A 26,181-nucleotide genomic window follows, 5' to 3' on the forward strand; every position below is an offset into this window, starting at 1 on the left:
TTTGAGACCAGATTTTGTACCATATGTAGATCAGGTTGGCCTCAGATTTGCAGCAATCCTTCTGCCTCTGCCTCCTAAGTACTGGGATTATAGGCACATGCTAATGCACCCAGGGTTGTAACCTGGGCATGGGGATGCACGGCTTTAATCCCAGCACTTGGGAGGCAGAGGCAGGTGGATCTCGTAGTTCAAAGCCAGCCTAGTTCACAGAGTGAGTTCCAGGGCAGTCAGGACTCTTGCACAGAGAAACAACAACAAAAACTTTGTGCATGCCTGCGTAGGTATATGGTGGCTAGAGTACAACCCTGGGTGACAGTCCCCACCTTCCACCTTATTTGACACACAGTTTTGGTTTGGTCTTCCACTTTTTTTTTTTGTTTTTGAGACATTGTTTCTCACTGGCTTAGGATTTCATCACATAGGTAAAGTTGGCTGGCCAGCAGGCTCCAAAGATTCATGGGGTTAAAAGCACATGCCACCGCCAGGTGGTGGTGGCGGCGGCGCATGCCTTTAATCCCAGCACTCAGGAGGCAGAGGCAGACGGATCTCTGTGAGTTCGAGGCCGGGCTGGACCAATAGCCTCCAAAACAATACAGAGAAACCCTGTCTTGAAAAAACAAACAAACAAAAAAAAAAACAAAAAGCACATGCCACCACATGTGTTTTTTTTATGTGGATTCTGGGGATCTAAACTCAATTCCTCAAGCTTTTGAGGCCAGTGTTTAACCAACAGAATCATCTCCCCAGCACCTTTTCCACTTCTGGCTTTGTTTGTTTTGTTGTTTGTTTTGTTTTTGTTTTTCAGCCCTGGCTGTCCTGGAACTCACTCTGCAGATCCACCTGCCTCTGCTTCCCAGGCACTATGATTAAAATAGTATGCCACCTCCACCACCACCTGCCAGCAACCTTTTCCAGTTTTATGAGAATTTAAAACTGAGACACACACTTAAAAGTTATCCCAGAGCTGGGGGGATGGTGGCACATACCTGTAATCCCAGCACTCCAGAGGCAGAGGGAGGAGGATCTCTGTGAGTTCAAGGCCAACCTGGTCTACAAAGTGAGTGCCAGGATAGTCAGAGTTGTTACACAGAGAAACCCTGTCTCAAAAAAAAAAAAAAAGAAAAGAAAAGAAAAGAAAAAGAAAGGAAAGAAAAAGAAAGAAAGGAAGGAAGGAAGGAAAGAAAGAAGAAGCTGGCCCAGAGCCACACACCTGGTAAAAAGCAAAGCTAACAGGGAAAGGTGCTTGCCAGGCAAGCTTAGTTACCTGAGTTTAGTTGCCATTTAAAGGTAGAAAGAGAGCAGTTCCACAAGGTTGTCCTCTGACCTCCACACGTACAGCAAGCATGGCATGTGCACAGACACACACAACATTGTGTCTGACTTCCACATGTACAGCATGGTATGCACATGAATAATTGTTTTTAAGGCAAAGCTGGTAGGCATGGAGGCATATATCTTTAGTTCTAGCACTTGTGAGGCAGAGGCAGACAGATCTCTTGTGCCTAGCCTGGTCAACATAGTAAGTTCCAGGTGCTACATTAGTGAGACCATGTCTCAAAAAAAAAAAACCAAACAGTATTTTCAGGACTCTTCCCAGCTTATTTCCTGTAGTTCCTCTTACCTTACTTTCCCCTCTACCCAGGGTAAACTCACTAATATGTCAGGTCTCCAGAACCTAGAGTGCTGATGAGGGTCTTTGGGCAGAGAGATCTGCCAATATCATCGGGAAAGTTGAGTTGTTTGGATTTGGCTGGACTGGTACTCTGAACTCAAAGATCCCTTTCCTTTCTTCTAAGGTAGAGTAAATCATGGAGGAAGAGAGAGAGCTTTAGTCAGCCCACCAGACCCACTGTCTGTACCAAACCCACACAGACGGGAAGGTAGCACCCAACACCACAAGGACTGCCAAACTGGGTTCCTTTGCTGGTAGGATAATTTGCATCCAAGCCAGGAGTAGGTTCTGAATAATTCCTTGGCTCGCCCTCCTCTGCCTATACCTTCAGAGGGACCTCTGCCATACTGCTCTTGTTCTTCCAAAGCAGGCTTCCTGATGGAACACAGAGAGATGGCACTTGTCAGAGGCCAGCTTTTGCAGTGATGCAGTCGCCAGCCCAGCCCCTGCTTCTGCATCCAGATTGTCAGAGCTCTCAGCACATTCCCAAGCTTGGGGGAGGGATGCTTCCAAACCATCAGAATTAGAGCATGTTTGTGTGTGGGGGGTGGGGGTGGGAAGGACAAATGTCTCCTTGTGGCACATTCCTTCATCGAGGAGGATTTGTTTAGGGAGGAGGCAAGGTTTAAAAGCTGTGGGACTCTGGCGGGACCTGGTGGAAAGCAGCACCTGGAAGTCGTCTTCAGTGCAGCTGGTAGGTGCAAGGAATCATAAGGGGGAGTGGATGGGGCCACAGAGCAGGTGGGTTTACTTGCCTCTTTCTCAGTGAGTCCTGTCTCAGCCCTGTAACAACCCTTTTGGTCCATGTCCCCTTAAAAAGAAGTCTCTGTACCCAAATGTTCCATGTACTTTTCTGAGATACAAACTGGGATCTCTTGTTCCTCCCATTTACCCCCTAACCCCCCCCCCCCATCAAGTCTCCATCTCAGGACAGTGCTGAAGACACAAGGGATACAATTCGGGAGCTCCCAGGCTTCTGTTCTTAAAAGTCAGGAGAAGCAATTGGTCCCTTCTTTCTCAGAAGCCATTGCCACCCTCTCTTCCCCCTCCCTGCACCCCTCCCCTCCACTGAGCTGCTGCCATGGTTGCCAGGCATGGTTGCTAAGTCTCTGCATGGAAGGGTTGGCGTGGGCTGTGCTGCCACTAACATTACCATGGTGAATCAGGGGACACCTGGTACAGGCTTAGGGGGAGGAATCCTGAGGATGCAAGCAACAACCCCCCAGAAGAGAGTGAGCCCAAAAGGTGAGCTGCACTTGAGGGTGGCCAAGTGAGCTAGACAGTCTTGAGTGGAGCCCCATCCTAGGAAGAGAGGCCACTCTTCCTTTCTGTTGCTAGGGGATTTAGCTGTACCACAGGAGCACACCATTCTTCCTGCATCCCCCTGTTAGGGTACAAGTGTATATAAGCACTCTATCTGCACCCCACATAAGGGCTGGTAGAGCTGTGTGGGCACAGAACTGTGTGATCCCAGAATCCTGACTTCAGGGTTCCGGGAGCCAGCATGCTCAAGGGCACCAATATCTAGAGTGTGAGTTGTCCTGCTGCTTAGGTGACCAGGACAGACTGAGTTCTACCTTACACACCAGCAGAGAAAAAGAAAAAGATGAGGAAGCAGGAGCCACCTTTGGCGGGGGGGGCGGGGGGCGCTGGGGAGCAGCTGTCCCCCAGAGTTGCACAAAAGCTTCCTGAAAGCGACCGCCTCTTCTCTCCACTGCTTGAACTGGTTACTCATCTCATCCGCACCCGAATGCCACTGACGCCAAAAATAGCCTGCCCCCCCAGCTGTGGGCCAGCCTCTCCTGCACCCCAGCCCCATGGAAACCAGCAGAGAGTGGCAGGCAGAGACCTTGAGTTCTCTTCTTACCACTCCCTGTCGGAGAACGGAGTCCAGGCAAGCAGGCAGGCAGCGAGCGATCACTGGTGGTCAGGCAACCTGACAAGCAGGAAAGCAAAGGGTTAAAACTTCGGGAATGGTGTAGAAGTGGGGGCTGGAGGAGGGGGCACAGTAAGCTTGGTAAGAATCAGAAGTCTCTCCCCACCCCCACCCCCCACCCCCGTCCATTTCGCGGGTCCCATCAGGCTTGGGGGACCTGAGCAGTGGGAAGGGGCGTCCAATCCCAGGCCCCAGGGGGCGGCCGTGTACATGGGGGAGGTAGCAGTGCGGAGCCGTCCACGGCAGCGTGTCACATGCGCGCGCGCCCGCGCGCGAGCACACACACACACACACATACAGGCAGGCACACACGTGTGCCCGGGTATATATAGTTGCCAGTCCCTGGGCCTGCCGCTCTGCAGTGGGCGCCGGCTCCCTGGGTTGGGAGGGGGCTCACGGGGCGGGTGGGAGGGTGGGGGGCCGGGGTGGGGTGGGGCAGGATGCTGGATGGCCCGTTATTCTCCGAGGGGCCCGACAGCCCCCGGGAGCTCCAGGATGAGGAGTCGGGCAGCTGCCTCTGGGTGCAGAAGTCCAAGCTGTTGGTGATTGAAGTGAAGACTATTTCCTGTCATTATAGTCGTCGCGCCCCTTCTCGACAGTCCATGGACATCCAGGCCAGCTACTGGGCCCGTGGGCCCCAGAGCCGCACGTGAGTGAAGGAGGGGGGTGAGGGGCAGCAAGTGGTGGGGCGGGAAGTGGGGTCCAGACCTTCCTGCTGGCACCAGCGATTACTGCGGGCCCCTTCTCTTTCCCGCGCCTTCCATCCCCCACTCGTCGAGGACTGGGGCCTGACTGTTTAGGGGGACAGAAGAGGGAGTGAAAGGGGGCAGGAGGTGAGATGGGGCAGTCGCTGTTGAAGTGTGCATGGAGAGATGGCGAGGAGTCTCATTTTGACTTCAGCCCCAACACCTATGCACGTGCACTCGCACACACACTCACGCGTACCCTCCCACATGGCTGCCCCAAGTGGTCTCCAGTACTCCCAGCTCCCCGGGCCTCGGCTCCCTTTCCCCGCAAACTGCTCACCTGGGTTCCTGCTCATTGTCCCAGGTGTAGGCTGCGCCCGGGATCCCCTGAGCCGCCACCCCGCCGACCCTGGGCCACCAGGGTGCTGCAGGAGGCAACCAACTGGCGGGCGGGGCCCCTCGCCGAGGTCCGAGCCCGAGAACAAGAGAAAAGGAAGGCGGCGTCGCAGGAGCGGGAGGCCAAGGAGACCGAGAGAAAAAGGCGCAAGGCTGGCGGGGCCCGACGGAGCCCCCTAGGTCAGCCCCGCCCAGAACCCCGGAACGCCCTTCGGGCGGCCCAACCAACAGGGTTCCCAGTTTTCTCCAGACCAGAGCGCTTCGGACCGGTGGGGCGAGCGCCCCGTCCATCCGCGCTCCAGCAGAGTGACCCAGGGGTGGCATGGGCAGGGCCATGGGGAGGTAGGAGACCAGGGCCCCCTAGCTACGAGGCTCACCTGATGCTGAGAGGTGCTGCAGGCACAGCCCCAAGACGCCGGTGGGACCGGCCGCCACCCTATGTGGCTCCACCTTCTTATGAAGGCCCTCACAGAACCCTGGGGACTAAACGAGGCCCAGAGCTCTCCCGGGCGCCCACCTCATCAGCCCCAGTTCCAGCCACGGCCAGGACAGAGGGAGGGCGAACGAAGAAGAGGCTGGATCCTCGAATCTACCGGGATGTTCTAGGGGCTTGGGGTCTCAGACAGGGACGGGGACTCTTAGGAGGAGCTCCAGGCTGTGCAGCAGCCAGAGCCAGGCCAGAGTCCTTCAAAGGGGCGATAGAAAGAAGCTCGGGCCTAGCTGCTGCTGGCCTGAACAGTGGTGGTGACGGCCATCCCCAAATCAAAGCGACTGGCAGTCCAGACACCGAGGCAGCTCCCGCTGGGTCTAAGATCCGCAGCCCGCCATGTCCTGCTCCTAGGTCCAGGCAGCACCTCAAGGGCTCCAGGGAAGGGAAAGAAGGAAGTGAACATGTCTGGCTTCCTAAGTGTTGGCTTTCCTCCCTTAAAAAGCCTCTAGTTAGGCATAGCCAGACTCTCCCCAGACCTTGGGCTCCTGGAGGCACCGGGTGGAGGGAATCCCTTGGTCAAAGAGAGGGGACAGAACATGAGACCCTGGAAGTTTGGAAGGCGACCCGCCGCGCCCACACCCTGCCCCGCAGTTCCCGAGGCCCCTCTCGTAGAGAAGGCATCTTTGTCATCGATGCCACGTGCGTGGTGATAAAGTCCCAGTATGTTCCGACCCCTCGAACCCAGCAGGTGCAGCGCTTGCCCTCTGGGGAGCCAAGCATTGTGAGCAACAGCCCCAGGCAACCCAAGCCCTGCCACGAGGAGGGTGAGGGGGTCACTGCCAATCCCTCAGCTTGCCAAAAGCTACCGTTGAGCATCTCAAACCAGGCGGGTGGGGGTCGCGAGTGCGAAGCTGAGAGAGGACAGCAGGGGGATTCTTCTCTGGAGGACCGCACCTCCCGCACTTTAGGGTTCCCTGTCGGCGAAGTGACCCTACGAGACGTCGTCCCCACGCAGCCAGGCAGCCCTGAGCATCCGACCTTAGGCCCAGCGGCTCCGGGATGCGCGGGCATCTTGAAGGGCTCAGAAGCGGCTGGGGTCCTGCGGCGCGCGGGCGGGGGCTGGGCGCGGACTCCTGGACCCTACGCAGGGGCGTTGCGGGAAGCCGTGTCCCGCATCCGCCGCCACACTGCCCCGGATTCGGACTCAGACGAAGCTGAGGAGCTCAGCGTCCACAGTGGCTCCTCTGATGGAAGCGACACAGACGCCCCAGGCGCCTCCTGGCGGAATGAGAGGACCCTGCCTGCGGTTGGAAACACCCGGCCCAGGGAAGGCGGGAAGACAGCTGAGCCCAGCGACAGTATCCGGGAGGTTCTAGATGTCTAGTCAAACCGAGGAAGGCCTCTTCGGAGAGGACACCAGGAAAACGCCGCAGGGGAAAAGAGAGAGAGAGTGAGCGATGCCCCTTTTGTTCTCCTGTGGCTCGGCCCATCCTTGGGCTCACCTTTCTCCTTTACTCTCTACAGGCTTCCCTTTTTCTTCTTTCCCCACCTATACCTGTTCCCACACTTGAAACAGAGGAAAGGAAAGGAGAGAGACGCCAGGCAGCACTCGCCAATTCAAGGATTAGCTTCAGGGGAGATGAGGGTAGGATTCGACCTCTGCTACAATCAGCGCTTCCCAGAACTGAGCAGAGGCAGTCTTAGTCAGGTCAGGGTCCCTGGCAGGAGAAAATAAAAAAAGTAATGAAGAGGCCTTGAACCTAGTGACTGAGTGATCAGGTGACGGGGGAGAGGGGGCGGCTTTGGGCAGAGAAGGAATGGATGCATATACAACCAGCAAACTGGAAAGAGGGCTCAAGTTTCAGTTCCTACTCTGCCACTGACTTGCCGGTGGACCTTAGACTAACCGTGTTTGCACCATTTGCCCGCAAGCATCCGGATTCCTGCAAATGTAAAATGAGCGATCTCTGCCACCCATTCTTCCTTCCCTGGAATTTTGGGAACAAATGAATAGAATTTGAGTCAAGGTTTTCAGATTTAAATGGACAAAGGGCTTCTATCCCAATCTCCCAACTTTAGGTGAGTGCTTCCCGAGGCAGAGCAGGATGATGGCCCTACCACTGCGTCTGGCCTGTGGTGGGTCAAGTTGGAGAGGGAAGGCAGTCAATGAATCAGCTTGGGACATTTTTAGGCCTTCCCCTTTTCCTCCATCTCCGTGTCCTCAGTGATGCTCTGAAATGTTGCCGGGATTCCCCACGCAGGCGGTATCGCCCACCTGATGGGACCCCCGACAATGTCTGCATCTCTCCTAGAAAAGCCAGGCAAGGAGGAAGGCTGGTCTTCAGCAGTCGGTGTGGGGTGTGATACTCGCTGGAGCCACTACGGGGCGCGCGCAGGTCGCGGATTCCCCCGGTTGCTGGTGCTCGAGTGCCCCTACACCAGCACTGCCAGTTATCTGGATCCCCAGTTACCGGGCGCCGGTTTCCCGCCTTGACACCTCCAAGCCGCCGCGCGCGGGGCCGGGAGCAGGCCTCCGGTCTCCCAGACCTCTGGGGCGCGCCGAGCCCTTCTTTGTATTGACCCCACGCCAACAAGCTTAAGACTGACGTTTACGTCTTTTTTTTTTTTTCCCTCTCCAATCCTGGGCACTTCCTCTGTGTCTGCCATTTACTAGCCATGTGACCTTTGGCCAAATCACTTCACCTCCCTGAGCCTCAGTTTCCTCATCTGTCAAATGGGGGTTTATAAACACCTACCTCGCAGGGTTGTTGTGAGGATTTAATGCGGTAATGTATATAAGGCGCCTTGTACAGTGCCTGGCACATAGTAGGCGCCCAATAAAACTACTCTTCCCTTTATGCAGCTCTGGATTCTCTCTCTCTCGCTGACCCAGCCCCACCTGCCCCTCCCTGGGGCTTCTCGACTTCTTCCCAGTCGCTGTGGGGGAGGGGGAAGGACTCCTCTCTGGTGGAAACTTCTGGCCCAGCCTGTCTCCCTGGCTGGGACTCTCCCTTTCTTGCCCACCGCCCCACCCCTGCCCGCTCTTTCCTCTGCCCCGTGCACTCCACCCCCCACCCCCCATTCCGGGCAAGGGCTGAGTCAGCCTAGGTAAATTTAGCCTCCGGCTGGGCAGAAGCGGGGGCTTTGCCCAGAGTTGGTCGCCAGGTTGAACCCATCCCCTGGCCCCTCTGTCCCTACTCCCATTGAATCCCGCCAATCCTGACTCCCGCAACTCTTTAGACCGCTCTCAAACCGCTTACGCTTTCAGTCTCCAATTAGCTTGACTTCATACCCAGGGAGACTCAGAGACAGGATGCTGCGGAGGGGGTGGGGGTGGAGGGCTCCCAGTTCACAGCCAGCCGCTCGCCTTCGCCTTGATTCAGCAGAAGAGGGTCTCCCTTTCGGGTTTCCCAAGTCTAAGGGCGGCGTTCACTGGTCAGAGCTCCCCAGGAATATCCACCGGTCACCCTGTCTGTAACCTACACATTTCCTGTTGCTCTTGGTGGAGCAGGCCAAGGAGTCCAGGTTACCTTGGGCAAAGATCAAAGATACCAAAGGTCTTACCACTTTCCCACTGCAGTTCTAACTGCTGCCAAGTCTAACCTAGCATTTATTGAGCACTCGCTAAGAACGAGTCCCTAGGTTGAGCTCAAGAGTAGAAATGGCAAGGCCTGCCTGGTACTGTGATAAAGACAAAAATAGGAAGTACTGGGCTCTCGTGTTAAGTTCCGGAGGGAGCCAATCAAGGGAGACCCGAATTTAATGAGATCCAGGGAGAGTCCATAGAGGAGGTGACAGTTATATAAAAATTAGAAAGGAACCCAGGTGGCGGCACATGCCTTTAATCCCAGTACTCAGGTGGCAGAGTCAAGTGGATCTCTGGGTGTTCAAGGCTAGTATGGTCTACAGAGTGAGTTCCAGGCCATCCAGGCAAAAAATAAACATATATTTCTAAAAGAGAGAAAGACATCCGGCATGGCGGCACTTTCCTGTAAACTTGAGGCAGAGGCAGGAAGATGGTTAGAAGTTTGAGCCCAGCCTGGTTTACTTAGTGAATTCCAGCCCAGCCCAACCCAGCCCAGCCCAGCAAGATCTGTCTCCAAAAAAGAAGGGGCCAGGGAGCGCAATCCATCCCTGGGAGAGTAAGGTTGGAGGGTGGCTCAGAGGTAGTATGCTGGCCTAGAATACACAAAGTCCTGAGTTTGGCTCCTGGCATTGAAAAAGATAAATCCTAGGTTAGATAACAACCACCACCCCTTTCAGCGCAGGGAACATTTGGGCATTTAGTGTATCAGGGCAACACATGCCTACTTTCAGAGCTTGCCAAAGATGAAGTCAGAGCCAGCTGCTGAAGTTCTGGGAGAAGAGAGCGAGGAGAGGGATGACTTCAGGTTTCAGGGCTAGACCCTGGTAAATAGTATCTTAGGCTGTCCCCACAGGGCCCTGTGGGTGGCAGGTTAGAGACTCCCTGCTGTGAAAATGACTTCTAAATCTAGCTGTGTCTGCCAGCCACCCAGCCTCCTGAAGAAGAATGGCACAACCACCCCCTCCCTGGAACTGCCTTCCTGACCAGGAGAGAAGGCAACAGGTGCAGGAGGGCTGCTCGATTGGGGGCAACAGATCTTAGATTAACGGGGACCCCATGACTCCCCCCAGAGTCAAGGTCTCCCTGGAAGCATTTTCTGGCCCACCTTTCTGTCATACTTGATAAGGCACTAGGGGAGCCAGGAATTCTGTCCTTTTCAGACTTGGGAGAACTCTGAGGTGTCCCAAGGTTGGCAAGGAAACCAAGACACAGGCTGTAACTGCGATGCCACAGAGATGAGTGGTGAGGATGTGTTCTTGAGGGAGGAGAGGGGAACTGGAGAAACTGCTGGACACAGGGAGGGACTTGGGATGTGTGCACAGAGTGTCCATGGAGGGCAGGATCCCGTTCTGTCAGTAATTATTCATTTGTGCACTTGCCCATTCACCATGTGTGCCAGGGATGCAGAGGAGAGTCAGGTGTGTTTCTGTCTTCAGGGAACTCACTCATACACTAAAACTGGAGCAGAAGAGAGGAGATTATCACGGTGCCTGTGCAAGGATGACATTCAGATCAGTGAACCCGCCCAGAGTTTAGAAGAGAAGAAGGGGGAGGAGGATAGGCGAGCACAACAGAGGGACAAGTCCTTGACTTGGACTTACAGGGAATGAGAGTACATCCATGAATGCCTCTGGGAGACAAGTTTCCAAGGTTACATGCATTAGCGGGGAAATTTTAAGTTATGTGCTGTCCCTGCCTCTGCATGACACGGCATGGGGCAGGCTCCCTTTCTGAACCACCTTGTATTAGCTAGGATTTGTGGGTCATTTGTGGATGGATGCTGCATTCATGCATCCCACCTACCCATTTACCAATCTATGCACCAACTCACCCGTCATCCATCTGAGCACCTCTCCACATCCCTCTATCCATACATCTATTTCATCATTTCATGAGGGCATATGATGCCCCTTCTCGGAGCTGGAAAAAGAGCCTGTGTCCTCAGGCATGCAGAGGCCTGCTCAGTCGCATACATGGTGGCTGTCATGAAGAAAAGCCCCACCAGCACAGCATTTCAAGAGCTCAGACAGGCAAAGGCACTCTGCCAAGGGAAACATGGAATGGTCTCCTTGGGGGTAAGGATGTTTGAGGCCGTTCTCACTGAGATGAGGGAAGAGGTACATCCAGAGTGTAAAACATGGCTTCCACCAACAGCTTAGAGAAGGTGAGAGCAAAGCCTGTGGTTTTCACCAGGGGCAGTGGCATGCACCTGTAGCCCCAGTTACTTGGGAATACTAAGAGTGGAGATCTCTTGAGTCCAGGAATTCGAGGCCATCATGGGAAAAACATTGAGACCCTGCCTCTGACCAAAGAGGATCTGGAAGAGAGATGATGCATAGTTTTGAATGGGGAATACCTTACTGTATTTTAGTGCTGAACATTTTCCTGAATTTTGGTTGTGACACCTTTGCCGTGTTTTCTCTTCTTGGTTTGTTTTAGTTTTGTTGTGGTGGTGGTGTGGTGTATTTGAGACAGGGTCTCACTAGGTAGCCTAGGCTTGCCTAGAACTTTCTATTTAGACCAAACTGGCCTTGAACTCCCAGAGATCCACCTGCCTTTGCTTCCAAATTGCTGGGAGTAAAGGCCTGTGCCACCATTTGTTGATTTAAAATTTTTTACTTATTTTTATTTTGTGGGCATTGGTGTTCTGCCTGCATGTATGCCTGTGTGAGAGTGTCAGATCCTCTGGAACTGGAGTTACAGACAGGTGTGAACCACCAGGTGGGTGCTGGGAATTGAACCCGGCTTCTCTGGAAGAGCAGTTGGTGCGCTTGACCGCTGAGCCATCTCTCCAGGTCCACCTTTTTTAAATTTTATTACTGTTTGAATTTTGCTGCTATGTGAGGTACTTAAGAGTTGTGTTTGATTCTGCAGCTCCTAAAACTTGGCATGAAACACGTCCTCCAAAAAGGTTGGTGTAAGAAGGGGATAATGAAGCCTGGGGATGTAACTCTGTTGACAGAGTACTTGTCTACCATGCACAAAGCCTTGCATTTGGTCCCCAGAACTCTATAAACTGGGCATGGCTGCCCCAGCAATCCTAGCACTCAGGAGGTACAGGCAAAAAGGCCAGGTATTCACCGGCATCCTCAGCACATGGGAAACTTGAGGCCCCACTCTGGGGTGCACGATACACCACTTCCAAACAATGGAGGGGTGATGTAAAATAAAAAACAGTAAAAGCAACACTGCCATGACAACTTGGCATAAAGGAGGGTGGCTGCCCAGACAGACATGCCTGCAGCTTTGCTTCTCAGCTAGTGCCTCAGGAAGCTCTCCCAACATCTACCACGAGGTGGCGCTGTTTGAACTTTCGCTCTGAGATCTACCAGTATCCTTAGGGTTTCAGATGGTCAGTTGCCCATCCAGGACAACTGATGATCTAGATATCTCTTTCTACCAAGTACTAGATGAATGAAGATACTGAGGACAGCTGTTTTTTTTTCCTTTTTTTTTCTAACGGTTTGTTTATTTATTTATTGATTGTGTGGATGGTGTTCTGTCTGCATGTATCCCAGCAGACCAGAAGAGGGTACCAGATCTCTCTATAGATGGCTGTGAGCCACCATGTGGTTGCTGGGACTTGAACTCAGGTTCTCTGGAAGAGCAACTAGTGCTCTTAACCTCTGAGCTATCTCTCCAGCCCCCGTGAGGACAGCTGTTTAAGATTTGGCAGACCTCAACTTCTATGCAACTACTGGCTTGACCTATCCTGTCATTCCAGGTATAATATTAGATAATATTAGGATCTTGTAAAAACAACAATAACCAAAACATAATTTTTGCCCTCAATGATCTCATAACCTAGTCTTATTCAAGTCTTTCCTTTTTATTTTCTATTAAACACACACACCTATCACACAAGCACATATGTGTGTGTACACAACACACATGTACACCCACACACGTACACACACACATGCACACCCACACATGTATAAACACACACACACACACACACACCTGCTCCCCAGGACCGATCCCCTTGACTCAGAAAGCCATCTTCATAGGCCATCTATTCTTTGGGACTACTCACACATCTAAATTAGTTTTTTTCTTGAGCTTGGGGTTCCAGACACTTAACAACCATCACACTGGGGAATATTCTGGCTCTGGATTGCTTCTTCCCAGGATGACTCTTCACCCTGACACAGCCTTCTTGTACTTTCTTTTTTTCTTTTCTGTGGCTTTGGAGGCTCTCCTGGAACTAGCTCTTGTAGACCAGGCTGGCCTCGAACTCACAGAGATCCGCCTGCCTCTGCCTCCAGAGTGCTGGGATTAAAGGCGCCCAGTCTTCCTGTACTTTCTTCTCCAACATACCCACAGCCACTCTGTCTGCTCTGGTGGTTTCCAGGACCTCTTCAGAGTACTCTTAGTAGGGGATAGCATGCTTCCTAACACTCTAGAGTCCTGTAGGCTGCAGGGGCACCTTGGTGCCATCTACCCAGAAAGGAGAGTGCCAGCTTGGCTGTGGCTTGAGGGCTCTGCCTGACAAATTTGTCTGCTCTCTTTTCTCACCTACTTTAGAAGAACCAGGTTTCTCCTCGACACAAACCCATAGTGGTGGTGGTTTTGGGAGACAGTGCATGAATGTGGAACTTTGTGGAACATTGTCCACTTTCCCAACATGCTCCAGGGTCCATCTTAGCCCTTGGAGCGTTTTGGAGAGGAAGGGAGGGAGGGTTGGTGCCGAGAGTGGGAGCCAGGCCCATCGAGGTCCCGAGAGTGAATGCGGCATTGTTGGCCAGGCCAGAGTCACAGATAATTACCTCAATTAGTGACAATGGGAGAGTAATAAATACAGGCTTAGTGTCTCCTACCCCACCAGGGCTCCGAAGATTAATCCAGGCTGACGGGCGGGCCCTGAAAGGCGTGATGGACAATTCATTAAACTCCCCAAATGCCGCACAACCTGGGCGTGAAGGCTGAGTTAGCCCCCTGGGGGCTGCGCCTTTGTCCTGATTGTATGTCTCCGCCACGGCAGAGCCGAGCAGCCCCCAGAGAGCCGGGAGGTGAGTGGGGCTCCCTGAGCCCGGCCAGGCGGAGGGGGGATTAGGCCTCGGTCTGGCCCTGGTTGCCCTGGCATACTGGCCCGGCCTGACAGGAATGTCCGTCGGGGGGAGCGGGCCGAGCGGAGGGGCGGGGTCGACAAGGTGGAGTAAGGGGGGCACACAAAACCAGGGGCAGGAGGAGTTAATTAGACGCCAGCCGAGGAGGGCGAGGGGCCACAATAGGGCTGAAGGGCCGCCAGGGACGGCCCCTTCACTTCCGAGGATTAATAGGGAGGAGGGAGAAGGGAGGGGTTCAGTCCTGGAAGAGGAGGGCTGCCCCTCTTGCCTAGGTGGGCACCTGCTTATCAAGTGTCTGGGTCGGTACCCTCAGCATCCCACAGAATGGCTCTCCCTTCCTGCGTGCTGGAACACTGCAGTCATGGAGAGTATCTTGTCTTGTCTGCCAGGAAAAGCAGAGGAGCCAACGCATTGAAGGGTCTTATTCTCAGCCCATTTTCCCCAGCCGCTCTTATGGCCCACTCTGAGACAGTGGTTATGCTACACAGCCAACCTCACTACCCCTAAGAGGCCACCAAGTCAAAGGCAGAGAACCCTGGATGCAGACCAGGCTGGAGCTGTTCCGAGCACACAGGAATGGAATGAGTGTGCACTTGTGACAGCAATTGTGTGTGCACACCTCGGGAAATGCCTGCTGAGGGAGTGAGTGAATGAATGAATGAATGATTGAACTATGAATGAATGAATGATTTCTTAAGGGTGTAAGGAAAGAAGCAGCCCCAGGGTACACCGTGACACTGGATGGCTGACTGAGTTCTTTCATGCTGAGGGAGGGTGGGGAACCCCATGTATGAGATAAAAAAATATCCAAAAGTACCTGCACTATCTGTGGTACATTCACCTGGGAAAAGGTATAAACAGACAAATATTGCAGTAGCTGGTCGGATGTCCCATTTCCTCCGGGCCTCAGGGAATAGGGCAGCCCTGGCTCCTCCCAGGTGCCACCCCACCCTACCCCCTCCCAGGGGATGACAGGGGAGCGAGTTGGCGGCAGTTCCCTGGGCATATTTATAACCTGCTGCTCTCTCACCAACCCAGTGTGTCTGCTTTTAGCCCAGACGGGGGAGGGGGCAAGGGGGTGGTCTGTCTCATGCCGGGCCCTGGCTGGGTGTGGAAAAAGTGAGTGAGGTGAGTGGTGGGCAGCCCTGCATGGATATTCCTGCTCACACCACAGCCAAACAGCTTATTTTCTCCTCGTTTTGTTATTTTTCTCCCTTGGGCTTGGAGGACAGGACTGAGCCTGCCTGGGGCCATAGGGAAGGGGGGTTGGACCCTAGGGTATTTGCAGCCCCACTGACAGGGTTTTTCCAAGGTGCAAGGGGCAGGGTGCTCATGGAGTCAGCTCGCTGACCCCCAGGGACTGTGCAGTCTGCTGTCTTGGTCTTCTCAGCTTTTCCATCACCCCTGGGATATTTCAGGACTAGTCCCTGCAGCACTTACTGAGGTCAGCTTTTATCCAGGCCCTTGCCAGTCCCAGTTCCCCCTGGTGTGTATTTGTGTGGCACCTGAAGGTCAGGAGTGGGTGGAGGTTGCAGGAAGATTCCTCAGGCACATTCCCGATGACTGCCATCACCCAGGGGTTTGGGCCCTGAGACTCTTTCTAGGCACATCCCTCACCTGACCCCCAACCCATTTCAGAGTGGGAGTAGCACAGATAACACAGGTAACACACAGCCCCTTTACCTCACCTCCACCAAGTGCTGGGGATCAAACCCAGGACCTCACACATGCTCTATTGTCAAGTTACACTCCCAACCCTTTTAGTTGAAGTTTTTCATTTTATTTGTGCGTTCTGTTAGGACTCAGCCTTATTCTGCATTTTACTAGGGCAGCATTCTTCCAAATTCCAGCCCTTGTATGAGAGGAGGGTTTGCTGTGCTGAAGGCTGAGGTACCGGACTCTGTCCTCAGATTCCCTCCCTGTGCATGCAGAGGGCCTTTCCCTGTAACTCTCTCTCTCTCTCTCTCTCTCTCTCTCTCTCTCTCTCTCTCTCTCTCTCTCTCTCTCTCTCTCTCTCTCTCTCACACACACACACACACACGTGCACACATGCTATGCCGACAGTGTTTGTTGGTGTAGTTGGTTCGCTGACTGGATCCCTGGCTTGCACATCACCATACTGCCTGCATTTGACATATGGCTGGTACAGAAAAGGTATCAATGATTGTCCACACAACCAAGCCATCACAAACACTGTCACATGTAAACCTTACCACTTGCTTAAAAGGACAATGAAAACTATTCCCAATTAATAGTCAAGGCAATGGACACTGAGAAGGCAAGAAATATGCTGAATACTTATTTAGGAATTCACAGAGAGAGGGGGGAGGGAGGGAAAGAAAATAAAAGCTTTTCTTCCAATTCCTGCAAGTCAGCTCACCTCAGTTTCCAGGTGCACAAGTTCCAATTCCTGGAGTTAGGAATTAGATGGGTGTGATTGGAGATGGCCTGGGTCCCCCCATCCTGTTACTTCTCCCTGACACTGGGCACTGTCAAGCAGTGGCCCAAGCTTACACACACACACACACACACACACACACACACACACACACACACACACACCCTGGGACAGTCCAATAATTTATTACTTAGGAATAGTTGGGAAGCTAATAGCTTTCCTTGGATTTGGCTCTTCTCTGCTGGAAGCCCTTCACTGGAAACCCAGGGCCTTTTAGATGCCTGCTATCTAAAGTTGGATCCAGTCTTCAGACCTAGATGGTGCTGGCTTTGCCAATGGAAAGGAATGTCACTTCAGGGTTGGGCAGGCCTTGAATCTACTTCCTTATGCACAGGCAGAGCTCAGACCCAACTTGGGGTCATCGTTCACACCCTCCAGGGAGAGATGGTAGCCTACAAAGACAGCAAAGGACTCTGGAAAGAGAAAGAAACTCCCAAGTTGGCTGAAACCAGTTATTGCTCTTGCAAAGATGGGTGTTCTGGTAACTTCCTTCTTTCTGGCAATCTTTTGTAGGGAAAGGGGTTATGGTGAAGAACAGACCTTAGAGTTTAGGTAGGAAGGACTAATGTTCCCTTAGGCAGGGCTACAGGTATGGTTTAACAAGGAAGACAGGATCCAGGATCCGAGTCAGGTTGAGTAGTGTTAGCAGGCTTTCTATCCTGCTGACTGGTGACTGTATGAGCAGAGGTATCCTGCGGGTGCAGTTAATAAAGGAATCCTCATTCTGGGTCTTTGTGGGAGGTGCTAGCTTAATGATTTGGCTGTGAACCAATCACTCTTGAGTTTCTTTTTGGTTGTGCTACTAAGGCTCACTCTTGTTTTGATGCTAGAGTCTTTTGCACCTTTCTTCTTTCCTGCTGGAGTCTGTAAGTTTTCTGACCCAGGTCTCGGGCCCACGACTTGTTAGCTGGATGTTTCCTCACCTCAAGGCTAGAGTTGGGGTGCTCATAAGTCTTGTACAAGGGTGTAGGATATGTGCCAGACCCCAACAAAGAGGACATCTGCTTCAGGGACAGCAACATCGTTTCTGCTTGGGCCTTTCTTGCTTTTGTTTTTACATGATGTTTCTTTTGTTTTTAAATAAATGATGGTCACAGCCATCGTTTCATTGTAGCTATTTTCCCAACTCTTTCAGGTAGGAGAAGTTTACTGTTGGTCTGTTTAATCCCCATCAAGTCGGCATATTTGTCCTCAAACAGCTGCTAGAACAGGATGTGAGCCCTACACGGGCTCCTGGGCAAGCATCTCTCTCAGGAGACCTGGATCCCTAGTGGCCTCAGTTAGGGTCATCCAAGGGTCAGAATCTCAGAGCTGTCTTTCAGGGCCGGGAAAAGAGTTCTTCAACAATATATCTCTTATATTTGGTTAGGAAAAATAAATATCCTGGAGGGGAAGAGAGCACTGTAAACCATGCTGTGCTCTGGATTCAAGGAGCAGAGTCATTGATAAAAATAGCGATTTTATTCTTCAGAGAAAGATACATTGGTGGGGGCGAGCCACTGATAGCTACAGGGGAAGGGAATACTGATCCAGTGGGCAGGGGCATCTTTGAGAAACCGGGTGGAAGAAAAAAGGTTGGATGGCAACAGGGCCGAGGGCAGAACAGGGGAGTGGGGGTGAAAGTGGTCTCTGTAAGTCAGGCTGGAACCCAGCACAATAAATAGTTTTATTTACATAACCGAACTCGTGGCTTTGTATCCACATTTCAGTGCAAATTATTTACACGCTGATGAGGAGGCTGGACAGGAAGGGGTGGGAGGTGGCTGAGGGAGGCCTGGTTCACAGCTGTTCAGTGGCTCCATATCAGGGACTAGGAGAATGGAGGCTTTTCTGTGGGGTTTCCTAACCTCATTTCCCACATCATCACAGCCGCCCTTCCACCTTGGAACGTCTTAACTTCAGCTAAGGGTGGGCGGGGAAAGGCCTTGATGCCCAGGTGAGTTGGTGAGAATGGAAGGGGCCTGTCTGTAGGGACTCGGAGAGGATGGAAGCAAAGGGGGAGACAGAGAAGTCACTGGCACAATACAGCAGGGACTACAACACCTCCTAACTGACCCCTGGCCTCCCCCAGGAGAAGAGGAACCCTCTTCTCATCCCCTGACCAAGTAGGGGGCAGTGCAACAAGGGGTCTCCCACAAAGAGGGAGGGAGGTAGGTTGGGGCAGGGCCCTCAGGATGGCAAAAGGGTTCGTCTCAGACAAGTGGTTTAAGGAGCCCGCAGGTAGGAGGTGGGAAGAGGAGATGGGTCGCTAGGAGCCTCGGGAATGTGATTGGAGGCGCTAGGGTGAGTCTTGGGTGCCAGAGAGTTTTTCAGGGGAGAGCTGAAAATGAAGGAGTTCCCGGACGCAGGCGCAGGGCCTCACAGACACTCGTGCAGTACGCGCGTGTGCGTGCAGTTGCGGCAGCTGACATGGCAGCACCAGTGGAAGGTGCAGTTGCAACGCTCCGTGACGCGCTGCGTGCGCGTACGGTGGCCCCGGCCACAGCACAGTAGCTCGCAGCCGTCCAGCGCTGGTGAAGAGCTATTGCAAGCACGCCCAGCTGTGCCGGCTGTGCCCAGGCGTCCACTGTATGTGCAGAAGTTGGGCGATTTCTCGAAGTAGACAAGGTCATGAGGGGAGGGCGGCTTGTGCGCAGGGTCTTCTGGCTCTAGGCGCAGCAGCTCCGCCCGCGAAGCGCGATTGTTGCCCCGGTTGCCATAAAGGACGCGGGAGGCGCCGTCGAAGCGGTCGCGCAGCACGTCGCCCACAGTGCGCAGCGTGGGCAGCCGCATCCAACACGTGCGCACCGTGCAGGAGCCGGACATCCCGTGGCATTTGCACTCCTGGCGCATCTCAGAGAACACGGTCTGGGGGAGGAGGGAAGGAAACAGGGTCAAAGCCAACATCCCACATACCACCACCGTCACACCCCCACCCCACCCCCAACGTGTGGATGCTGTGGAGACCTCAGCCAAGGTCCAAGAGTAACCAAGTCCAGAGGAGAAGTGCGAAATGACCTGCTGAGATGCGGTCACTACACCAGCCTCTGCTCCAGTTTTACTTCTCAAAAGTGTGCAATGCAGCCATAGCAATTCATCCTGTGTGTTGCGTTAACCTAGTCTGTTAACCTAGTCTGTCATCAGATCAGGGATCCCTTTGCCTCTCTGTTTTTCCTCCTAGACTCCCACTCCCTCAGGAAGCCCTCTCCGTGGGCCTCTGGCTTATCCTGGAACGTTTCCCCAACTCACCCCCGCTCCTGCCGCTGGCTCCAGCGTACAGCCGGACATACCAACATACCGTGCGCCCTGCCTCGTTGTTGTGAAGATTCATGAGGAAGCGCAGGTCTCGTCCCTTCTCCCCAGAGTCCACGAATTCTCGGCCAAAGAGGCGGCCGAAATCGATGTTGTCGCTGCAACCTCCCCAGTGCCAGTCGGGGCCCCCAGGGCCACGCCGCCGGTAGTCACAGGTGCAAGACTCAATGGAACCTTCCGAGCAGGAGCGCGCCACCGAATGTGTGACCCCAGCGGAGGTGATCGCGAAGATAAATGCTGTTTCCCGGCAGCCTGTGGGTGAAAGGACCCCGCACCAGTTGAGAGAACACGTAGGGCCGGGTCAGCACCCTCTTTGGAAGGCTTGGTACCCTTCAATCCAACACCAGGACTCGACAGGCCTCGACAGGCCGGAGTGCTGAAAAGCTGGTCCCCAGGTCTCCCAGAGAAAGCAGGTGCGCATGAGTGAATGCATGTATGCACTCCTCACCGTGCTTTTCTGAGACTCCATTCTAGAACATAAGTGGGACAGCTCCAAAGAGAATGTCCCAAGTAGATCAAGTAACTCTGTTTAGCCAAGATCTCCATCAAATCAAACACTCAGTCGGTGCCAGCTTTGCTGAGTGAGGAGCACAACCCCGGCCCTCTGCGAGCAGGTTCCCAAGGCACCTTTGAGGGACACTGGGGAAGGACAACTGTCGCCCAGCGCCCATTCTCCAGAATTCCCTTTCTGTGGGTCAGTGGCTCAGAAAAGTTAAAGATCACGCTCAAAATGCATGACGGGAAAGAACCTGGGGCCGAAGTCTGACCTATGTTAGCACAGGGCATCAGGCCATGCGCAGGTTGATCACGGAACCCTGTGACATCTGAGACATCTTCCCTGCTTTCGCCCGCCCATGCCCTGGAGCTGACCCTGCTTTTCCCCTAATCCCGGAAGCGTGGCTTTCCTGGGCACCTACCTCGGTTGACGATCTTGCCGAAGAGGTGGGGCCCGGGAGCCGTAGGGCAGTTCCAGCGGCGGTTTCGGAATTGCCACTTGCACTCCCGAACTGCGCTCTGCAGCCCTCCACTCACACTGTGCAGGATCCCCGGATTCTGTCGGATCAGTCGCCGCTGCTTGCGGCTCAGTAGCTGCAGGCTGGGCTCTAGCACCAACTGGAGACTCTTGGAATCCGTTAGCAGGTTTGTGGAGGAGGCTATGTTCACGATGCCCCTGGAGGGACGCATAAGGGCTCAGTCTGGGGAAGGGGGCCTGCATGTTAACCTTGCGGGTTGTACCAACCCCGTCCTGGCCTGGACCTCTGTGCCTAGAGAGATCAGCAGAGGATCAATAATAGCTCCCCAGCCCTTGAGTTTGGTAGGACTTAGCCCCAGGAGCCCTAGGTTTAGTGAGTGGACAGAGAAGGCACTGTGAGTCCATGCATGGCTTTCTTAGCTCTTCATCTTCCCTCAAGACAGCCCTGGAAAGGGATCCCAGCCTGCAGCTTTGCCTACCTTGAGGTGTTTAGGAATCCCACCTTTTTCTCACCCCCTTTCCAAGCTAATAACCTGCTCTTTGGCTCAAGACCCTAGGGATACTTGAGTACCCACCACAGGGAGGCTGGACCTGGAGCTCAGTGGGGAAGGGCTCTATTAGATGGTGGGCTCTGAGCCTGGTGTACCTGGGCTTCCGCCTGAAAATGATTCTCCCCACTTCAGCCTAGCTGGTCTTTAGGTTAGCTTTAGGTGAGAGCACCCTGGATGTGGTGAAGTCATAGTGCAGGAGGGAGTCTGCGGGTTGGTGATGCCCACGGCGTGGGAGCTGGGTAGGGCCGATTCCTGGCTCTGTGCCCCAGGACAAGTGGGCGACCCCGTACTAGCTCACTTACCACCATCGGCCACTGCTGTTGGCGGCCAGGGCTGCTGGCAGGGCGGTCAGTGCCAGTAGCAACGTAGCGGAAACCCAGCTGGGCAGCAGCACCCAGAGCCCCATGGCCTGCCTGGCCTTGCCGGTTCTGTGCTGCAGTTCTTTCTGGCGGTTTTGGTTGCTGCCCGTGACGGTGAGACTGGACGCAGCGGTGAGGGCAGTGGTGAGAGTTCGCAGGCTGGCTCTAGTAACTCAGGAGGCGGGCCACAGGCAGCATGGTTTGCTGTCCTGGCTGTTGGGCTGAAGCAGCCACTGCGGGAGGCACCGCCTCTTATAGTTGCGGCTCTGACTGCAAGGGTGAGAAGAGACTGCCCCTCCAGGCCGCACTATGGCACCAGGACGCACCGGTCAGGGCCACAGACAATGAGTAGCTAGCGAGCAGGGCTGTGGCTCTAGACGGTCTGAGCAAAAAGCTGACAGGCTAGCCATCGGGGCTCACCCCCGCCCCCTGCCTGGTGGCCCCCGCCTCCAGGTCTGCACTGGCCGCCGACCCCTCCCCTTGGGATGGCCTCCCACGCGCGCCGGCTTCACTCTTCGCGTCCAGAGTCCGTCGTCGGGGACCAGCATCCGCCAGGGGGCGCGGAGACGAAGTGCTTAGGGACAACCTGTCTGCAGCCTGGATTGCCTCCCCACGCGCAGCGCGGTGGGGCTGTCCCCTCGATGTCACCCTGTCCTCCCCCCCCCCCGCTGTGGTCCCTTTTCTTCCTTGTTCTGAATGGCGGGATGAAATCTGTGGTTCTGGGCAGCGACTCTGCGGAGTTGCTTCCTCGCCCAGGAACCCCGACGGCGGCGGGGGACAGAGAAGGAAAAGAGAGAGACAGAGCATGGGTGGAGCTGTGGTCAGGGATTCCCGGGCGTGGGGTGTAAGGGGTAGGCTGACCACACCGAGCTGGTGGTAGAGAGAAACTCATAACCATGCAGCAGTGTGCATTATGTGGGTTAGGAGCATGCAAGCATCTGTGTGTCACAACGTATCTGTGTGTCACAACGTGAGGACAAGTGGAAATAGACATCTGTCCTGAAGGAGCGCGCTCCTGTGGATTTGTGTATCCAGAAACTTCTAAACAAGGACGTTTTGAGCCCTTTCCAAATGATTCTGTAATTTGGCTCAGGACAGGGAGATCATGAAGTCATTTTGCTACAGTCACCGTTTAAAGCAGCGATCAGGAAGGAGGTGGGAGCTGTGACAAAAGAGGCTCAGAAGCCTGACTCAAGAATGGAGTGTCTGGGATTGTGTTTGCAGGTGGGTGGGTGAGTGTGTGAGTGTGTGTGTGGGAGATTAACTATGTGCATGTGTGTGTCATCCTGTCGTTCTGGACACCTTGTGTCATCCTATGGTGTGTCACTCTATGCATGTGTCAACCTGTGCATGTCACTAGCGGAGGGAGTCATGAAGATGAGCCAGGCCCGTTTCTCCAGCAACTAGGCTCAGAAAGGATGGGACTGAGGGGCAATTGTCAAGAAACGATGAGGGCTGGGAAGAGGAACGCTTGGGAACCTGCAGCCGCATGCTTGTTTTGCTTTTGTTGTCTCTGCTGGTTTTGTGACAGGATCTTGCTGTGTAACTCTACCTGACATAGAATTTTAATATGTAGAACCATGATGGTGACCTGACTGCTGGGATCACAGGCCTGTACCACCATATCTGCCCACATGGTGGCTCACAGTCACCTTTAACTCCAGTCAGGTGCTGTCTGAACCCCACTGGCACCAATCACACACAGGTGCACGTACATACATGCAGGCAAAACACTCACACGTACATAAAACAAATCTTTTATTTAGAAATAATCATTTTACAGATCAATCCCCCTTCCCTCTCTCTCCCATCCTCCTATGCCCCTTACTAACCCCCCAAACAAGCCCCCACCTGCTCCCCAAGGATGGTGAGGCCTTCCATGGGGGATCATCAAAGTCTGACACCAACTCTTTTTTTTAAAGATCGACAGTAGCCAGGCAGTGGGGGCACACTCCTTTGATCCCAGCACTTGGGAGGCAGAAGCAGGTGGATCTCCATGAGTTCCAGGCCAGCCTGGTCTACAGAGCAAGTTCCAGGACAGCCAGAGCTGTTACACAGAGGAACCCTGTCTCAAAAAAAAAAGGGGGGGGGTTAACAAACCTGTGCTTCCTATGTGTTTTCTGCTTTTCATTGGATTTTCTTCCAAATTTCTGCAGTCCCCCAAACCCTGTTGTTTCCCCACTCTCACCCCAGTGCCTTGTAACTCTTCCAGTGCACACTTTCCAGAGACTCCAATTATCTTCAGGGACACACAGTAATCTAGGATTTCCAGGCTGCTGTTCCCTATGTGGGACATAGGGGGCGCTGCTAGCTTGACTACCATGCCCCATTACCACACAGAGAAACCCCCACCTCACCCCAGGAGGTTCTAATAGTCTTCCTCTCTTCCATTTTACAGAGTAAGCAATTGATGAAGCAGTGGTCCCAGCCAATAAATGAATCAATGTTAAAGCTATATCCTCAGGGACTGGAGTAGAGTGTTTGCCTAGCATGGGTTAGATTCCCAGGACTGTAAAAACCAGGAATGGTAACACATGACTGCAAACCCAGCACTCAGGAGGCAGGAGGAGCAGAAGTTCGAGGTTATCTTCCTCCACCTGGCATACAGGAGACATTCTCAAAGCACAAAAGCAGGACCGGGCACAGAGGCATACACCTTTAACCCCAGCAGTTGAGAGACAGAGGCAGGCTGAGCTGAGTGTCTACACAGTGGGTTCTAGGATAGTCGGGGCTTCACAAAGAAATCCTGTCTCAAAAAACTGAGAGAGAGAGAGAGAGAGAGAGAGAGAGAGAGAGAGAGAGAGAGAGAGAGAGAGAGAGAGAGAGAGTTTGCTGCTCTTCCAGAGGACCTGAGTTTGTTTCCCAGCACCCAGGCCTGTAACTTTAGCTCCAGCTTCATGTGTACGCGCACACTCTAAATGAATAAATGGAAACAGTTCAATGAACCAACAAACAAAATCAGACCCTCCAGGCATGGTGGAACATGCCTGATCCCAGCACCTGGAAGTCTGATATAAGAAGATGGCTCCAAATTTGAGACAGCCCTGAGATAGGTAGCAAGATCCCACCTCAAACAACAAGTTAATAATTAGTGGAAAATATAGTAAATAAATATCTACATGGTGGTACATGCCTGTCAATTCCAGAACTTGGAAGGCTGAGGCAGGAGGATTAAGAAGTCTTGGAGAGGCTAGGAGCAGTGGTTCATGCCTTAATCACTTGCAAGTTAGAGGCAGGTGGGTCATCTCTGTGAGTCTGAGGCCAGCCTGGTCTACAAAGTGAGTTCCTGAACAGCCACCCTGGAGTATATAGTAAAATTCTATCTCAAAAATCAAAAGCAAACCAAGTGGTTATTTCTTTTTCTTTTGGTTTTATGGGGAAAGGAGAGGGTCTTGGGGGGGGTGAGGCAGGGTTTCTCTGTGGATTTGGAGGTTGTCCTGGAATTAGCTCTTGTAAACCAGGCTGGTCTCAAACTCACATAGATAGAAAGGGTCTTTTTTGTTTAAATTTTAAAAAATGTGTATGAGTATTTTGCCTGCAAATTGTGTATGTACTGTGTGTGTGCAGTGCCCTCAGTGGCCAGAAGAGGGCTTCAGATTCCCTGGAACTGAAGTTACAGATGGTGGTGAGCCACTATGGGGTTGCTGGGAATCAAACCCCTGTCCTCTGCAAGTACTCTTACATACTGAGCCATCTTTCTAGCCTCTTTTGTTTTGTTGTTTGTTTATTTGTTGAGATAAGGTCTTTATGTAGCCTAGGCTGGCCTCATATTCAAGAAGTAGTCTAAGCTGTCCTGAATTTCTGCTTTCCCTGCCTCCACCTCTTGAGTGGAGATTAGAGGCTGCACCAGGCCTGAAAGCCCAGAGTATTTGAACTCAAAACCTATATAGGCTTTTTCTATCTATCGGTGGCCCAGTGGTTTGCCAATCTGCAGCAGAGCAGGCTGGGGGCCCTTTTTAGGATTGACACAGAAAGAAAATGATTTTTAGATCTTGCCTGGTACCCTTTTAAGTGTTTCCAGCTCTTCTGTTGGTATGATGTCTGTCTAGATCACTCAGGTCTGATCCCAAAGAGCTGGACTCCCAGAATTGATCATGCTTTCCCACTGATCACTGTAAGGAAGAAATGGCTGATACATTTAGTTACTGTTTAATTTTTTTGTTTTTGTTTTTACGAGACAGGGTTTCTCTGTATTGTTTTGGGGGCTGTCGGTCCAGCCTGGCCTCGAACTTACAGAGATCCGCCTGCCTCTGCCTCCCGAGTGCTGGGATTAAAGTCGTGCACCACCAACACCCGGCACTGTTTATGTCCTTTCCAGGGCTCACCTTTGCCTAGTTCACTTTCTCCCTCCAAAGATTCATTCCTAAGGGATAATTTGGAATGGTCCAGAATTCTTTGCAGGCCTAAAAGCCAGGAGTTTTGGCAAATAGTTCCCCACAAAAATGGCTCAAGGGAATGAACAACATACATGGGTAACCTGACTTTGTCCCCAAGAAATTTCTCACCACTGGGGTCTGGATCACATACATCTTTTTGTTTTCTTTTGGTTTTTCAGGACAGGGTTTCAATGTGTAGCCCTGGCTGTTATGCAACTCACTCTGTAGATCAGGCTGGCCTTGAACTCAGAGATCTGCATGCCTAAGCTTCCTGAGTGCTGGGATTAAAGGGGGTGTGACACCAGAGCCTGGTGTCATATACCTTTTTAAATCTGAATATTGGTATAACCCTATAGGGGTGGAAAACAGGGAACTGTTATCATCGATGACCACTGGTG

General features: G+C 53.0%; 2 protein-coding genes and 1 long non-coding RNA gene across 3 annotated transcripts; 1 reads left to right on the forward strand and 2 right to left on the reverse strand.

The window, feature by feature from the left end:
* Positions 1-572: 572 nt before the first annotated feature.
* Positions 573-4,569, reverse strand: LOC121142884. Its single transcript, XR_005880005.1, has 3 exons — positions 4,317-4,569; positions 3,540-3,608; positions 573-2,047 (listed from the first exon to the last, which is right to left on the reverse strand). It is a non-coding gene; the product is annotated as an uncharacterized LOC121142884 (long non-coding RNA).
* Ddn (dendrin) lies at positions 4,035-7,978 on the forward strand. Its single transcript, XM_005067200.3, has 2 exons — positions 4,035-4,257; positions 4,659-7,978. The coding sequence occupies exons 1-2, from the start codon at positions 4,049-4,051 to the stop codon at positions 6,502-6,504; spliced, it is 2,055 nt and encodes a 684-aa protein (XP_005067257.3). The 5' UTR covers positions 4,035-4,048; the 3' UTR covers positions 6,505-7,978.
* A 9,714-nt stretch (positions 7,979-17,692) lies between these two features.
* On the reverse strand, positions 17,693-21,520 carry Wnt1 (Wnt family member 1). The gene is made up of 4 exons (XM_005067199.4): positions 21,351-21,520; positions 20,442-20,695; positions 19,511-19,776; positions 17,693-19,080 (listed from the first exon to the last, which is right to left on the reverse strand). The coding sequence occupies exons 1-4, from the start codon at positions 21,452-21,454 to the stop codon at positions 18,592-18,594; spliced, it is 1,113 nt and encodes a 370-aa protein (XP_005067256.1). The 5' UTR covers positions 21,455-21,520; the 3' UTR covers positions 17,693-18,591.
* Positions 21,521-26,181: the final 4,661 nt, after the last annotated feature.

The sequence above is a fragment of the Mesocricetus auratus genome, unplaced genomic scaffold (genome assembly GCF_017639785.1).
Source record: "Mesocricetus auratus isolate SY011 unplaced genomic scaffold, BCM_Maur_2.0 Super-Scaffold_100010, whole genome shotgun sequence".
Lineage (NCBI taxonomy): Eukaryota > Metazoa > Chordata > Mammalia > Rodentia > Cricetidae > Mesocricetus > Mesocricetus auratus.

Bases quoted from the DNA above. Each gene is read 5' to 3' on its own strand.
- Ddn (XM_005067200.3), top strand. From the start codon at position 4,049: ATGCTGGATGGCCCGTTATTCTCCGAGGGGCCCGACAGCCCCCGGGAG. The intron at 4,258-4,658 runs GTGAGTGAAGGA...TCATTGTCCCAG, and splicing joins CGTGGGCCCCAGAGCCGCAC to GTGTAGGCTGCGCCCGGGAT.
- Wnt1 (XM_005067199.4), bottom strand. From the start codon at position 21,454: ATGGGGCTCTGGGTGCTGCTGCCCAGCTGGGTTTCCGCTACGTTGCTA. The intron at 19,777-20,441 runs GTAGGTGCCCAG...TTTCACCCACAG, and splicing joins CGGCAAGATCGTCAACCGAG to GCTGCCGGGAAACAGCATTT. The intron at 19,081-19,510 runs GTATGTTGGTAT...CTCCTCCCCCAG, and splicing joins ACAACGAGGCAGGGCGCACG to ACCGTGTTCTCTGAGATGCG.